The sequence below is a fragment of the Trichomycterus rosablanca genome, chromosome 3, assembly GCF_030014385.1.
Source record: "Trichomycterus rosablanca isolate fTriRos1 chromosome 3, fTriRos1.hap1, whole genome shotgun sequence".
Lineage (NCBI taxonomy): Eukaryota > Metazoa > Chordata > Actinopteri > Siluriformes > Trichomycteridae > Trichomycterus > Trichomycterus rosablanca.
The window spans coordinates 47,229,037-47,243,896 of NC_085990.1; the positions used below are offsets into that span (position 1 = coordinate 47,229,037).

A 14,860-nucleotide genomic window follows, 5' to 3' on the forward strand; every position below is an offset into this window, starting at 1 on the left:
TTGTATCAAACAAGTAGCCCTTCGTATTATTCAGTACCCTTGAAGTAGCTCTCGGTCTCAAAAAGGTTGGTGACCCCTGTCCTAGACCTTAATCAGTGGTCACAGGACGCTGCCCACGGGGCGCTGTTGGCTGGATATTTTTGGTTGGTGGACTATTCTCAGTCCAGCAGTGACAGGTGTTTAAAAACTGCATCAGCACTACTGTGTCTTATCCATTCATACCAGCACAACACACCACCACCATGTCAGTGTCACTGCAGTGCTGAGTATGATCCATCACCTAAATAATACCTACTCTTTAGTGGTCCTGTGGGGGTTCTGACCATTAATGAACAGCATGAAAGGGGGGCTAAAAAAGTTTGTTGGTTTTAATGTTGTGGCTGATCGGTGTACCTTTCCAAAACTATGGGCCTTCATTTAAGATTGCCCCAATTTGCACCTCTAACTGACTCCACTGTTCTGCGAATGCTTTCCCAAACATTTCGTAGTTTGTCCGAGCGGCTTTGTGCCCATTTAGTCATTAACATTGAGGAGGTCAGGCACTAATTTTGAACAAAATGACTTGGTTTCATTTCGTTGGGTTTAAGATCAGGGCTCTGTGCAGGCCACTGGAATATCTCCAAACCAGAGTCGTCAAGCCATGTCTTGATGGGCCTCACACTGTACACAAGGGCACAGTCATGCTGGAACAAGCCATGACCTTTCTCTATGACAGTTGCATAAATTTGAAAGCATGTAATTGATTTTTTACACGTTAGCAATGTGCGTGAACTTGATAATAAGGACAGTGTTTTACATACTTTAAGCCATATAAGGTAGGTCTAGTAAAACATGACGTCGTCCACAAATTCGTAGTCATGATCACTGTCCGAGAGCTTCCTTGCTGTTTGGGTAAAAATGGTAATACATTAGTCCTAAGTATTCAAAAGTAATCTTTCTGTATTGTGTGCCGTTGTGAGACAACTCTGATACAGACCTGTTTTGTGTGCCTCTTCCTGTCTTTTTCTTGGTTGCTTCACGTATGTATTAGGTATCGCCAAACTCATTGAAACTGACTTTCTAGGAATTGGTGGAGGAGGGTTGCCTTCAGTCTGATTTACATAAAGGAAGGAAAGCGTTAAACAGGATGTGCACTTGCTGAAGTACTAAGCTATTTCAAAAACAGAAAAGAGGAACTTGTTACTCTTGACTTTCAGAATGATCTACCAAAAACTTGTTTCACTTATTTGCAGTGCTCTTAATCTGGTCATGATTAAAAACGTGAATTAATTTAATGTGAGAATATTCTGTTTTTCTGTATATCTAAGTAGAGTCTAGAAACATTGCTACATATTTACTGATATGCAATATGAAAATGTTTTAAAGTCTTGCTATTTTATAGCAGACGTCCACAAATGCACACAATTTTGGCTGTGTGTCAAACTAGTGCACTACCAAGGTTGTGGTTTGTTCGCACACCATAGGAAGCACACAGTATAAAAATAAATATTAGCAACTACACTATATTGCCAAAAGTATTCACTCACCCATCCAAATAATTGGATTCAGGTGTTCTAATCACCTCCATGGCCACGTGTATAAAACCAAGCACCTAGGCATGCAGACTGCTTCTACAAACATTAGATTCAAGATTCAAGATTCAAGATTTACTTTATTGTCATTGTCATTTATTGTGAAATTTCCTCGCTACTAAATATTCCACAGTCGACTGTCAGTGGTATTATAACAAAGTGGAAGCGATTGGGAACGACAGCAATTCGCCACGAAGTGGTAGCCACGTAAAATGACAGAGCGGGGTCAGCGGATGCTGAGGCACATAGTGCGCAGAGGTCGCAACTTTCAACTTTGCAGAGGTCAATGGTGTGGGGTTGTTTTTCAGGAGTTGGGCTCGGCCCAGTAGTTCCAGTGAAAGGAACTCTTAATGCTTCAACATACCAAGAGATTTTGGACAATTTCATGCTCCCAACTTTGTGGGAACAGTTTGGGGATGGCCCCCTCCTGTTCCAACATGACTGCGCACCAGTGCACAAAGCAAGGTCCATAAAGACATGAATGAGTGAGTTTGGTGTGGAAGAACTTGACTGGCCTGCACAGAGTCCTGACCTCAACCCGATAGAACATCTTTGGAATTAATTAGAGCGGAGACTGCGAGCCAGGCCTTCCTGTCAAAAATTCCTAAACCTTGTGGAAGGCCTTCCCAGAAGAGTTGAAGCTGTTATAGCTGCAAAGGGTGGGCCGACATCATATTAAACCCTATGGATTAAGAATGGGAGTCACTCAAGTTCATATGCGTGTGAAGGTAGACAAGCGAATACTTTTGGCAATATAGTGTATATTACTTTGTATGTCAGCTGTAGCCAGCTAACTGGTCAGCCATGTGAAACAGCATTATTGTCTTTGTCTGTGTACAGCAGATAGGAGAACCAACAACCAAGAAGCTTATTGCTCGTAAACTTGTAGAGTCCAGACAAGTGAAATAGAGTCTTAATATAAAAAAGATTAAATTATTATAAGTTATTGAACAACGGTTAAATAAAAAAAGCTGCATTGTTATAACTGTTAGTGTGTTTGCTTTGATGTAGTTAAACTGTATAGTGTTTCTGGACAGATGCACAACCCAGGATTTTACTAAATGCCTTTCGATTAAATGGTAAGCTGACTTAAGAGGATGGAAGACTGGAAAGTAGCTGAAACAACAGTAAATAAGCAATTAACTGCACTACATTTATCCTAATTTCTACAACCCAGACAGAACTTGTGTTTTTTCTGCAGATGGAGCAGAAACAATACATGTTTTTAAACACATGAATTAAGCAATTTACTAGTGCCTATCAGAAAATAATGTCTTCGGCTGTAAAACTAAATCTGAGTGTTTTAACAAGATAAAATCAAATAACTCGACTGGTTTAAAAAACAAGGTAAAGGTGCTTTAATTGCTCAGACAATCTCCTGACACATTTAATAAATAAAAATGTACTTTAATTTAAATCGAGTCAATCAGAGAGATTATCTTTACTCTAGGAAATTGAAAACAATTTGCCAAAAAGGAATGGGCCAAATTTGACCCAATATAATGCAAAAAGCTTATTAACTGTGGATCTCCAAAGTGCTAAACATTACCCCTGCCCCCCTGTCCTAATAAATCACAAATTCCTGTTTTAATGCATTCAAATAAATGCACATATATGATTTAGGTCCTATTTTTTTATTTTATACAGGCAAGAAAAAGATGAATACTTACGTCTGATGGTGGTGGTGGAGGATTACGCCTTTTCTGGCCCAGAGACAGACTGTCCAGTTCGTCTGTGGGAATATTACTTTTACCATGTGGGGTAGAAACTTTAGGCTTACCACGTATTTCCTGTGATTGTATAGTTGATGGTTTGCGCTTCGGAGGACGAGGAGGAGGTGTCAGGTTTGCTGGTGTAAGCGCTTGCCATTTGTGGTAGAAATGCTCAGTTAGCTCAGTGACAGTCTGTAAATAACAATTTGGGGTTTGCCCATCAAGCCAGGGCAGGGGGTCTGCGGTGAAGGAGAGAGATATTTGTAGCCAGCGAACAGGCAATTCAAAACATCGCTCGGGGGAATCGGGCAGGCTGGCAATCACTGCGGTCTCTTCTAGAACTTCTTCTAGTCTCAAAGTTGGTAACCCTATCAATGGATCTTTTTCCAGCATTTTATCCTGGCTTGCCACTTTTATGTTCATGGGAAAGGAAAAGTTCTTGCTCAAATCTGCTAACACATACTTTTTCTTGTCCAAAAGCTTTTCAACAAAGTTGGCTGGAGTGAACAGAGGCAGGTTGACCTCGCTGTCCTCAATGTCGTCCTCAATGTCGTCCTCATCATCATCCTCATCCAAGATTCTTTTGCAGACCAGGCTCTCCATATTCTGTGCAGCACCTGCTTGTGTACTCATGGTTCCTACGCTTAGAACCTCTAGCTGGTCGCCAACACTTAAAGTAGGCACTCCATCCTCCTCACTGGCCTCACAATTCTTTGTTACAGTCACCCTCAAGCCAGGTGATTGAGAGAACGCCATATACAGCTCATACACAGAACTAAACTCTCTTGGCCTTTTTCGCATTTGGCCACCATAGTCCTGGGAAAGCAGGAAGTACTGCTGGGCTTTCCTCCCCTTTGGGGTACATGCCAATACCATGTGGGTTTTATGCCAGCTGTGCAATATAATAAGCTTGCCTTTTCTTAGCTGATTAAACCAGCTGCTACAGAAAATAGGATTTGCCTCTGGTTCCTCCAGGATCTCTGCCATTGTAGGAAACGCCTCCATTGGTTGAGCAGCAACCTCAGCAATAGATAGTGGAGTTACAAATGTTAAATCTCTGCATTGTTCAGTCACATCAATTACATCCACTTCCAGACTGGATGGGAACTTTACTATGTCCTTCCTCACTATAAACAAAATAATAACAACCATTTGTTGAATACAGAAAACCCAGTGTGTTTATTAAGGTGTGTCTAACATTATATATACACACACACTGATCAGCCATAACATTAAAACCACCTCCTTGTTTCTACACTCACTGTCCATTTTATCAGCTCCACTTACCATATAGAAGCACTTTGTAGTTCTACAATCACTTACTGTAGTCCATCTGTTTCTCTACATACTTTGTTAGCCCCATTCTTTAATGGTCGGGACTCTCCCAGGACCACTACAGAGCAGGTATTATTTGGGTAATGGATCATTCTCAGCACTGCAGTGACACTGACATGGTGGTGGTGTGTTAGTGTGTGTTGTGCTGGTATGAGTGGATAAGACTTAGCAGCGCTGCTGGCATTTTTAAACACCTCACTGTCCCTGCTGGACTAAGAATAGTCCACCAACCAAAAATATCCAGCCAACAGCGCCCCGTGGGCAGCGTCCTGTGACCACTGATGACCTGATGACCACTCTAGAAGATGACCAACTCAAACAGCAGCAATAGATGAGTGATTGTCTTTGACTTTACATCTACAAAGTGGACCAACTAGGTAGGAGTGGACAGTGAGTGGACACGGTATTCAAAAACTCCAGCAGTGCTGCTGTGTCTGATCCACTTATTCCAGCACAACACACACTAACACACCACCACCATGTCATTGTCACTGCAGTGCTAATAATGATTCACCACCCAAATAATACCTGCTCTGTAGTGGTCCTGTGGTGGTCCTGTGGGGGTCCTGACCAATGAAGAACAGGCTGAAAGGGGGCTAACAAAGTATGTAGAGAAACAGATGGACTACAGTCAGTAATTGTAGAACAACAAAATGCTTCTATATGGTAAGTGGAGCTGATAAAATGGACAGTGAGTGTAGAAACAAGGAGGTGGTTTTAATGTTATGGCTGATCGGTGTGTATGTATGTATGTATGTATATATATATATATAATTAAAACTTGCCCCTTTCCTATATAATGTTTTGTCACATTTATTTAAGATCATCAATCTACTTTTAATATTATAATACATTCATTGTAATACATTCATTCATTCATTCATTATAATTATAATTTATATACAGTGTATCACAAAAGTGAGTACACCCCTCACATTTCTGCAGATATTTAAGTATATCTTTTCATGGGACAACACTGACAAAATGACACTTTGACACAATGAAAAGTAGTCTGTGTGCAGCTTATATAACAGTGTAAATTTATTCTTCCCTCAAAATAACTCAATATACAGCCATTAATGTCTAAACCACCGGCAACAAAAGTGAGTACACCCCTAAGTGAAAGTTCCTGAAGTGTCAATATTTTGTGTGGCCACCATTATTTCCCAGAACTGCCTTAACTCTCCTGGGCATGGAGTTTACCAGAGCTTCACAGGTTGCCACTGGAATGCTTTTCCACTCCTCCATGACGACATCACGGAGCTGGCGGATATTCGAGACTTTGCGCTCCTCCACCTTCCGCTTGAGGATGCCCCAAAGATGTTCTATTGGGTTTAGGTCTGGAGACATGCTTGGCCAGTCCATCACCTTTACCCTCAGCCTCTTCAATAAAGCAGTGGTCGTCTTAGAGGTGTGTTTGGGGTCATTATCATGCTGGAACACTGCCCTGCGACCCAGTTTCCGGAGGGAGGGGATCATGCTCTGCTTCAGTATTTCACAGTACATATTGGAGTTCATGTGTCCCTCAATGAAATGTAACTCCCCAACACCTGCTGCACTCATGCAGCCCCAGACCATGGCATTCCCACCACCATGCTTGACTGTAGGCATGACACACTTATCTTTGTACTCCTCACCTGATTGCCGCCACACATGCTTGAGACCATCTGAACCAAACAAATTAATCTTGGTCTCATCAGACCATAGGACATGGTTCCAGTAATCCATGTCTTTTGTTGACATGTCTTCAGCAAACTGTTTGCGGGCTTTCTTGTGTAGAGACTTCAGAAGAGGCTTCCTTCTGGGGTGACAGCCATGCAGACCAATTTGATGTAGTGTGCGGCGTATGGTCTGAGCACTGACAGGCTGACCCCCCACCTTTTCAATCTCTGCAGCAATGCTGACAGCACTCCTGCGCCTATCTTTCAAAGACAGCAGTTGGATGTGACGCTGAGCACGTGCACTCAGCTTCTTTGGACGACCAACGCGAGGTCTGTTCTGAGTGGACCCTGCTCTTTTAAAACACTGGATGATCTTGGCCACTGTGCTGCAGCTCAGTTTCAGGGTGTTGGCAATCTTCTTGTAGCCTTGGCCATCTTCATGTAGCGCAACAATTCGTCTTTTAAGATCCTCAGAGAGTTCTTTGCCATGAGGTGCCATGTTGGAACTTTCAGTGACCAGTATGAGAGAGTGTGAGAGCTGTACTACTAAATTGAACACACCTGCTCCCTATGCACACCTGAGACCTAGTAACACTAACGAGTCACATGACATTTTGGAGGGAAAATGACAAGCAGTGCTCAATTTGGACATTTAGGGGTGTAGTCTCTTAGGGGTGTACTCACTTTTGTTGCTGGTGGTTTAGACATTAATGGCTGTATATTGAGTTATTTTGAGGGAAGAATAAATTTACACTGTTATATAAGCTGCACACAGACTACTTTTCATTGTGTCAAAGTGTCATTTTGTCAGTGTTGTCCCATGAAAAGATATACTTAAATATCTGCAGAAATGTGAGGGGTGTACTCACTTTTGTGATACACTGTATATATATATATATATATATATATATATATATATATATATATATATATATATATAATTAATAAAGATAAGTCAAACAAACACAATGCTTTTTTAAAATAAATGTATTTATTAAAAAATGCTGTTTAGCTCTACCTTGCCCTGTGTGAAAAAGTAACTGCCGACTTCTAAGTTAGCCAGTTAACCAAACTGAGGTGACAACTGGTTTAATTTTACTAGCCACACTCAGGCATGATTCACGAAAGCCACATCTGCTAAATCTAAACATCACTTAAATAGAAACTGTCTAGCAATGTAAAGCAGACGAGAAGGTCAGAAAAATCCGCACATGATGTCACTGTCTAAAGAAATAAAAAAAAACACAGGAGTGTCCACCCCTGAATGTGTGAAAAGAGACAAAATAAAGGTTTTGGAGTGACCGAGTAAAAGTCCTGAATTAAAACCTATTGAGATGCTTTGGTGAGACCTTAAACGGGTACATCACACTTGAAAACCCTCCAGTGTATTTCTGTAAAGAAGCGGGTACCAAAATCCCCCCCCCCCTTATCTTCAATGAATGGAATGATCATTTAAAAGCTGTATTTTGTGTCAGCCATAACATTAAAACCACCTCCTTGTTTCTACACTCACTGTTCATTTTATCAGCTCCACTACAGAGCAGATATTATTTGTGTGGTGGATCATTCTCAGCACTGCAGTGACACTGACATGGTGGTGGTGTGTTAGTGTGTGTTGTGCTGGTGTGAGTGGATAAGACAGAGCAGTGCTGCTGGAGTTTTTAAACACCTCACTGTCCCTGCTGGACTAAGAATAGTCCACCAACCAAAAATATCCAGCCAACAGCATCCTGTGACCACTGGAGGTCTAGAAGATTACCAACCTTAAACAGCAGCAATAGATGACTGTACATCTACAAGGTGGACCAACTAGGTAGGAGTGTCTAATAGAGTGGACATTGAGTGGACATGGTATTTAAAAACTCCAGCAGTGGTGCTGTGTCTGATCCACTCATACCAGCACAACACACACTAACACACCACCACCATGTCAGTGTCACTGCAGTGCTGAGAATGATCCACCACCTAAATAATACCTGCTCTGTGGGGGTCCTGACCATTGAAGAACAGGGTGAAAGCAGGCTAAAAAAGTATGTAGAGAAATAGATGGACTACAGTCAGTAATTGTAGAACTACAAAGTGCTTCTATATGGTAAGTGGAGCTGATAAAATGGACAGCGAGTGTAGACACAAGGAGGTGGTTTTAATGTTATGGCTGATCAGTGTACACAGCACTGTATACTGTAGATGTAGATGTGAGAGCTGAAAGAGCTGAGATCAGTCAGCAAAATATTTACCCTGCTCAAGAATAAACAATTAATAAACTATGTTTCCTACAGATAAAATTATTTTATAGATTTTGTGTTTGGTTGTTAATGTGTGGACATCACCAATAATTTTGTCCCAATTTACAAGTCTAAATTACCTCTAGAATGATATAAAAAGTCTTTGATTATATTTTCATACACGCTGCATAAAACTACAATGTGAATCAAAAGATTAAAGATTGGTCATACATACTGTGCATGATGGCTTGGACTTGGTAGATGGGGCTAAAATACAGGATGGCACTACTTTTATTTGACGTTGTTTTGCAGAAACGGCGCTTGCACAGCCTGTCTGAGAGTATAATCTCCTGAAGTGAGTAGCTACGCTCATGTTCACACTCATAGAATTCTCCACAACAGGACAGTGGAATGTACACTTCTGCAGAGGCTTCCTGCTGGCCAATCATCCGACATCGAGCGTAGCGCGTTCCATCGTCACCAAGCACCTCGGATAGAAAAGTTAATGCTTGTCCAGCTGGCAGGGTGAGGTTCTCGATAATTAGATCATCTGTACTGACAAAGGTGAAAGAGCCACAAGCGTCCACACCAACAGGTAGCAGGCCGACTATTTCCTCTATAGTGCTGTAAGGTAGTTCCTCAGGTACAAGTTTGAACAGACCTGGTGACCCCCATAAACAGAAAGAGGATTAATAAGTTTAGGTATGAGAAGTACAAAAGATCTAAATTTTAAAACCCTTTAGAACTAATTCAGACAATGAAATCTGCACAATTTAAATTAATAATGTTTTAAAAATGTTTTTTAAGCTTTATAAAGTTCTACGGGCACACTTAAAAAAAAAAGAACTGGATACTGGCAACTAAATAATTATTTAAAAATATTAAACCAAATATGTGGACTGAAAAAAGTTAAAAAAACACAAAGGCATTAATATGGTTTTTAATAATAATAGGATGTGTAAGTGCATTCAGGCAAAAATTCTGATTCTTTTTTTTTTAAAAGGCAGTTAATAAAGTTAAGTTAATTAACTTATGAAGTTTTTTAGTACACCGATCAGCCATAACATTAAAACCAGCTCTTTGTTTCTACACTCACTGTCCATTTTATCAGCTCCACTTACCATATAGAAGCACTTTGTAGTTCTACAATTACTGACGGTAGTCCAGCTGTGTCTCTAAATACTTTTTTAGCCTGCTTTCACCCTGTTCTTCAATGGTCAGGACCCCCACAGTACCACTACAGAGCAGGTATTATTTGGGTGGTGGATCATTCTCAGCACTGCAGTGACACTGACATGGTGGTGGTGTGTTAGTGTGTGTTGTGCTGGTATGAGTGGATCAGACACAGCAGCGCTGATGGAGTTTTTAAACACCTCACTGTCACTGCTGGACTGAGAATAGTCCACCAACCAAAAATATCCAGCCAACAGCTCCCCGTGGGCAGCGTCCTGTGACCACTGATGAGGGTCTAGAAGATGACCGACTCAAACAGCAGCAATAGATGAGCGATCGTCTCTGACTTTACATCTACAAGGTGGACCAACTAGGTAGGAGTGTCTAATAGAGTGGACAGTGAGTGGACATGATATTTAAAAACTCCAGCAGCGCTGCTGTGTCTGATCCACTCATACCAGCACAACACACACTAACACACCACCACCATGTCAGTGTCACTGCAGTGCTGAGAATGATCCACCACCTAAATAATACCTCTGTGGTGGTCCTGTGGGGGTCCTGACCATTTAAGAACAGGGTGAAAGCAGGCTAAAAAGGTATGTAGAGAAATAGATGGACTACAGTCAGTAATTGTATAACTACAAAGTGCTTCCATATGGTAAGTGGAGCTGATAAAATGGACAGTGAGTGTAGAAACAAGGCGGTGGTTTTAATGTTATGGCTGATGAGTGTATACTTTTCTTTATGTAATTGATTTATTACACCTGTTATCAGTTGTTGTGGCTGAAACACATGAATTCACTAATTAAAAAAGGTGTCTTTTAATTAAATACTTATGTGCATATAGTATACTGTCTTTACTAATACCAATTAGCTATTTAAAATTTAAATAATTTAATAATTTGTACTATAATGCACTTTGTACGTTGCTTTGAATGAAATAATCTATTAAATAGTGGAAATGTAATTTGAGATCTATAGAGGGCATAAATAACAATAATAACTTTGTCTGTAAATTCCACTTTTATAAGATTCTACAAATACACACAGATTATGCAGAATTCTACATAAAACTGGTCTCGCTGGGTGCTTCTAGTTTCAAATAATAATATACAGTATTTACTATATGAAAACCTACCTGAATGATCTATAGGCAGCTCAAATGTGGTGTTATTACTGATGTCCTCACAAGAGACAGACAGAAGTTTGATATCTATAATCTTAATCAGGTCTCCGGTAGACAGACACACCTCACACCCTGAGATCTCATACACGGAACCTGAAAAACAAATGAACTTTCAATATGAAATTATATTTAAGGTTTAAATATTAAGTTTAAATAGTTTAAACAATAATTAACTCATCGGGACAACATTTTATTTATATTAGAGTGATAAACATAAAGCATTTTTCACAATGTTAAGCTGGATGTCAAAAATGTTTTACAAACCTCTTTACAATATATTGCCAAAATTCTGGAGAAAACATTTAAAACCACTCTGTGTTACACATTTACAATTTCCACAGAAACACTTAAGGTACACCAATCAGACATAACATTATGACCACCTCCTTGTTTCTACACACACTGTCCATTTTATCAGCTCCACTTGCCATATAGAAGCACTTTGTAGTTCTACAATTACTGACTGTAGTCCATCTATTTCTCTACATACTTTTTTTTAGCTTTCACCCTGTTCTTCAATGGACAGGACCCCCACAGGACCACCACAGAGGTATTATTGAGGTGGTGGATCATTCTCAGCACTGCAGTGACAATGACATGGTGGTGGTGTGTTAGTGTGTTAGTGTAGACACATGATCAATCTACAGCGGTTTATTACTTGCCAGTGTTGGGTCAACACACAGAGCTGTGAACACATAACCAAATACTCTCCCCTTCCTGGAGATCGCATATCGCATGAAGAGACCCTATTTTAGTCTCTTTCAAACTTTCTCTATTCCGTCCATCAAACACAGCGTATTGTGTTTGTGTGGATGTCTGGCCAGGTCAGTGGCTCTGAGATCCAAACTCACAAGAACAAACACGCCGCAGCAACGTGTAAGCATGTTATTATTTTTTTTAATGAAATATACACATTTACTTTTAGTCTGATCTTTAATATCATCTCACTTACAGCACACCTTACGTCGCTAGAATGATTTTCACTGATGAGCTGTAGGTCTCAGTTTACTCTCAGTGCCACCCCAGTGCCTACCATTTTTATTAGACTTTGAGTTTCCAACTAACAAATTGAACATGAAGGGTTTGAGTCTAATGTCAATAGTGATGCAGTGCCATGAGAATAAGGATAATAAGGACTGAGGAATATAACAAATAAGGTTTTAATGATTATTATTCATATGCCAAAAAAGAAGACACTGCTTCTGCTTTTTCTTAGTCTTTGTGACCGACAACACACAGAGGTTCAGTATAAGGTGCTAATTGTAAAGCAGGGCTTCCTTTGTAAAGATTGCTTGATTGTGGAAAGTGTTACCCATGTTTCAGTAGCTAATTCATTGCAGACCTTCTTTTCATATTGTGGTTCTTAAGTATGTAAAATCTGACCAACAGTTAAGGTTTTGTTCCAGGCCTGAATGGTTCCACGTACTTGTAATGTAATGGGTTCCGTAGTTAAATTACACTATAGATGTTTCTGTACCACCAAATGAATAATCTTAGTTGCTGTATGTATCTTGACTTGCTGTAACTTGACTATTGAATATGAATGAACAGCATACATAGTTTTTGTGCTTACCAATTTAAGATCTTATGATTTCTAAAATATTTTTGAACAAAAAATATGAATCATTTAGTCTCAGAAAAAGAACAGTTGCAAAGATAATTGAAATTCATGCACTACATGACATGAATGTCTCTTACAAATGTATGTAAACTTTTGAATTTAACTGTATTGAGAACCGACAATGGCCATAAGCTGATCAGTAAAAATCCTTCTAGCAATGTAAGGTGTGATGTAAGTGGAATGAGATTAAATATTAGACTAAAGTAGATGTGTATATTTAATAAAATTAAAAATTAAGTAAACACTTTACCTTGAAAATAAACTCCAGAGCAGACCTTTAATATGCGGGGTAAAGAGGACTGATCCACAGTGTTCATGTACTCCTGCAAACCCATAGCTTCACCTTCGTCTTCCATTCCTAAACAGTCCAAACTGAAGTCATACACGTTTAGTTTTGAACAGTTATGTTCACACGACTGCTGAGAAGTCTGAACTGCTAGTTTCGCTTTAGAACACTGGTTAGAGATGTTGCCCACTTCCTCCTGACACTCAACTTTTTTTGACTTGCCTTTTTTAACAGCATCAACGCAAACTCACAGAAGTTCCATCATGCTCTTCCATCAGAATACAGGTGTACAGGCTTTTCCATTGTTCAAATTAACATGCTGTATCCTGGTTGGGCTCCCACCCACCATGGGACACTTTATTCTGGTTGTGGTGTGTCCAGCGTCACCTGGAAACATTGGGTTTATCTCAGGGCAGCACACACTCAGCTACTCACTCGCTCATTTCTTCATACATAAAGCCAATTTAGAGTGGCCAATTCATCTTCTGCATGTTCTTTGTAAGGTGAGGTGAAGCAGGAGTACCAGAGGAAACAAATACAGATGCAGTAAGTACATGCCAAACTCTTCACAGAAACAGTCAAGAGACAAGGATCAAACCCCAGTATCTACGGTGGTGTGCAGCAACCAGTGTACCAGCTGCACCACCATGATGTCACATGAGGTTGTCAAAGGATCTGATAGGGTGGGATGTGGCTCTGTGAAATTTTATTTTAATTATTAAGTTGGTCAACTTCCTAAGGTATTAAAATTACATTATGTGGTTCTACATATTAGCTTTAAACCTTATGTGTTGCCCTACCATCATTAAGTGAGTAATTACGTGGTCAAATAAGTCATTGATTGATTAGTTAACAGAATATTAACATAGATTATTAATCACTCACTTACTTTCTTAATTGCTTATCCAGTCAGGGTCGCGGGGGTGGGTGGGGGCTGTTGCTGGAGCCTATCCCAGCTTTGCAATGGGCGCAAGGCACACAGAAACACCCTGGATGGGGCGCCAGTCCATCGCAGGGCAGACACACATACACACACACACACACACACACACACACACATACTCATTCACCTATAGGGCAATTCAGTGTCTCCAATTATCCTGACTGCATGTTTTTGGACTGTGGGAGGAAACCGGAGCACCCGGAGGAAACCCACGCAGACACGGGGAGAACATGCAAACTCCAGACAGAAAGGACCCGGACCGCCCCACCTGGTGATCAAACACAGGACCTTCTTGCTGTGAGGCGCCAGTGCTACCCACTTAGCCACCGTGCCGCCCGATTATTAGTCATAAAGAGTTGAAAACCAAACAAGGCACGTCACCTCAAATGGTTCATACGAAAAAACCTGGTGGTAACAGTAACCTGCACTAACAGAGACAAAAATGAAATTCACTTAATAGCTTTTTAAGACAAATGTGAACCTAATGTCTGGTTCACACTACACGATTTTTGCCCTGATTTGCCCTGATTGCTCGGAGGCAACTTGGCGTTTGCTGGGGGCTCGAAAGTCGGCTCTCAATTGCTATGTGTGAACTGTTCAATGACCCAATGCCAATCGCTTGCAGACTCAAGAAAAATATCTAGCATGCTAAATATCTGGACCTATCAGTGATTCAAAATCCTGAAGTGTTAAAGGTGCTGTGATCACGCTGTAATTGTTATGTAATTGCACATACAAGCTTTACAGTATTCGTGACTTATTGACCACGCCAAACCATAATACCATAATATATTTTTTACCAACTTTCTCTGCAGAACAGACAATCCCTGCTGGCTGCATAGCCAAAATCCACTCCTTCACCCAGATTCATTTACTTTTTCCTCTTTGCTTTTACGCTACATATCAGAGCACAAATAACTTTAATTGCTTGGTTCTTCTTGTTGACGTGCATTTTTGGACATGGTATCATTAAACCCCTTGTCACTTCTCGTGTGTGTTTTCATGACAAAACATAGTTTGGGAGGCCAGACAGACTCATCTGAGATTCCTCCTGGTGATAGATTCAGGTGTTCCAATCACTTCCATGGCCACAGGTGTATAAAACCAAGCACTTCGGCATGCAGGCTGCTTCTACAAACATTAG

General features: G+C 40.4%; 1 protein-coding gene across 1 annotated transcript; it reads right to left on the bottom strand.

Annotated features, from left to right (window-relative positions):
- Positions 1–821: 821 nt before the first annotated feature.
- On the bottom strand, positions 822–12,843 carry themis2 (thymocyte selection associated family member 2). Its single transcript, XM_062992315.1, has 6 exons — positions 12,738–12,843; positions 10,819–10,959; positions 8,740–9,165; positions 3,242–4,410; positions 977–1,091; positions 822–883 (listed from the first exon to the last, which is right to left on the bottom strand). Exons 1-6 carry the CDS (start codon positions 12,841–12,843, stop codon positions 822–824), a joined length of 2,019 nt encoding a protein of 672 aa, XP_062848385.1.
- Positions 12,844–14,860: the final 2,017 nt, after the last annotated feature.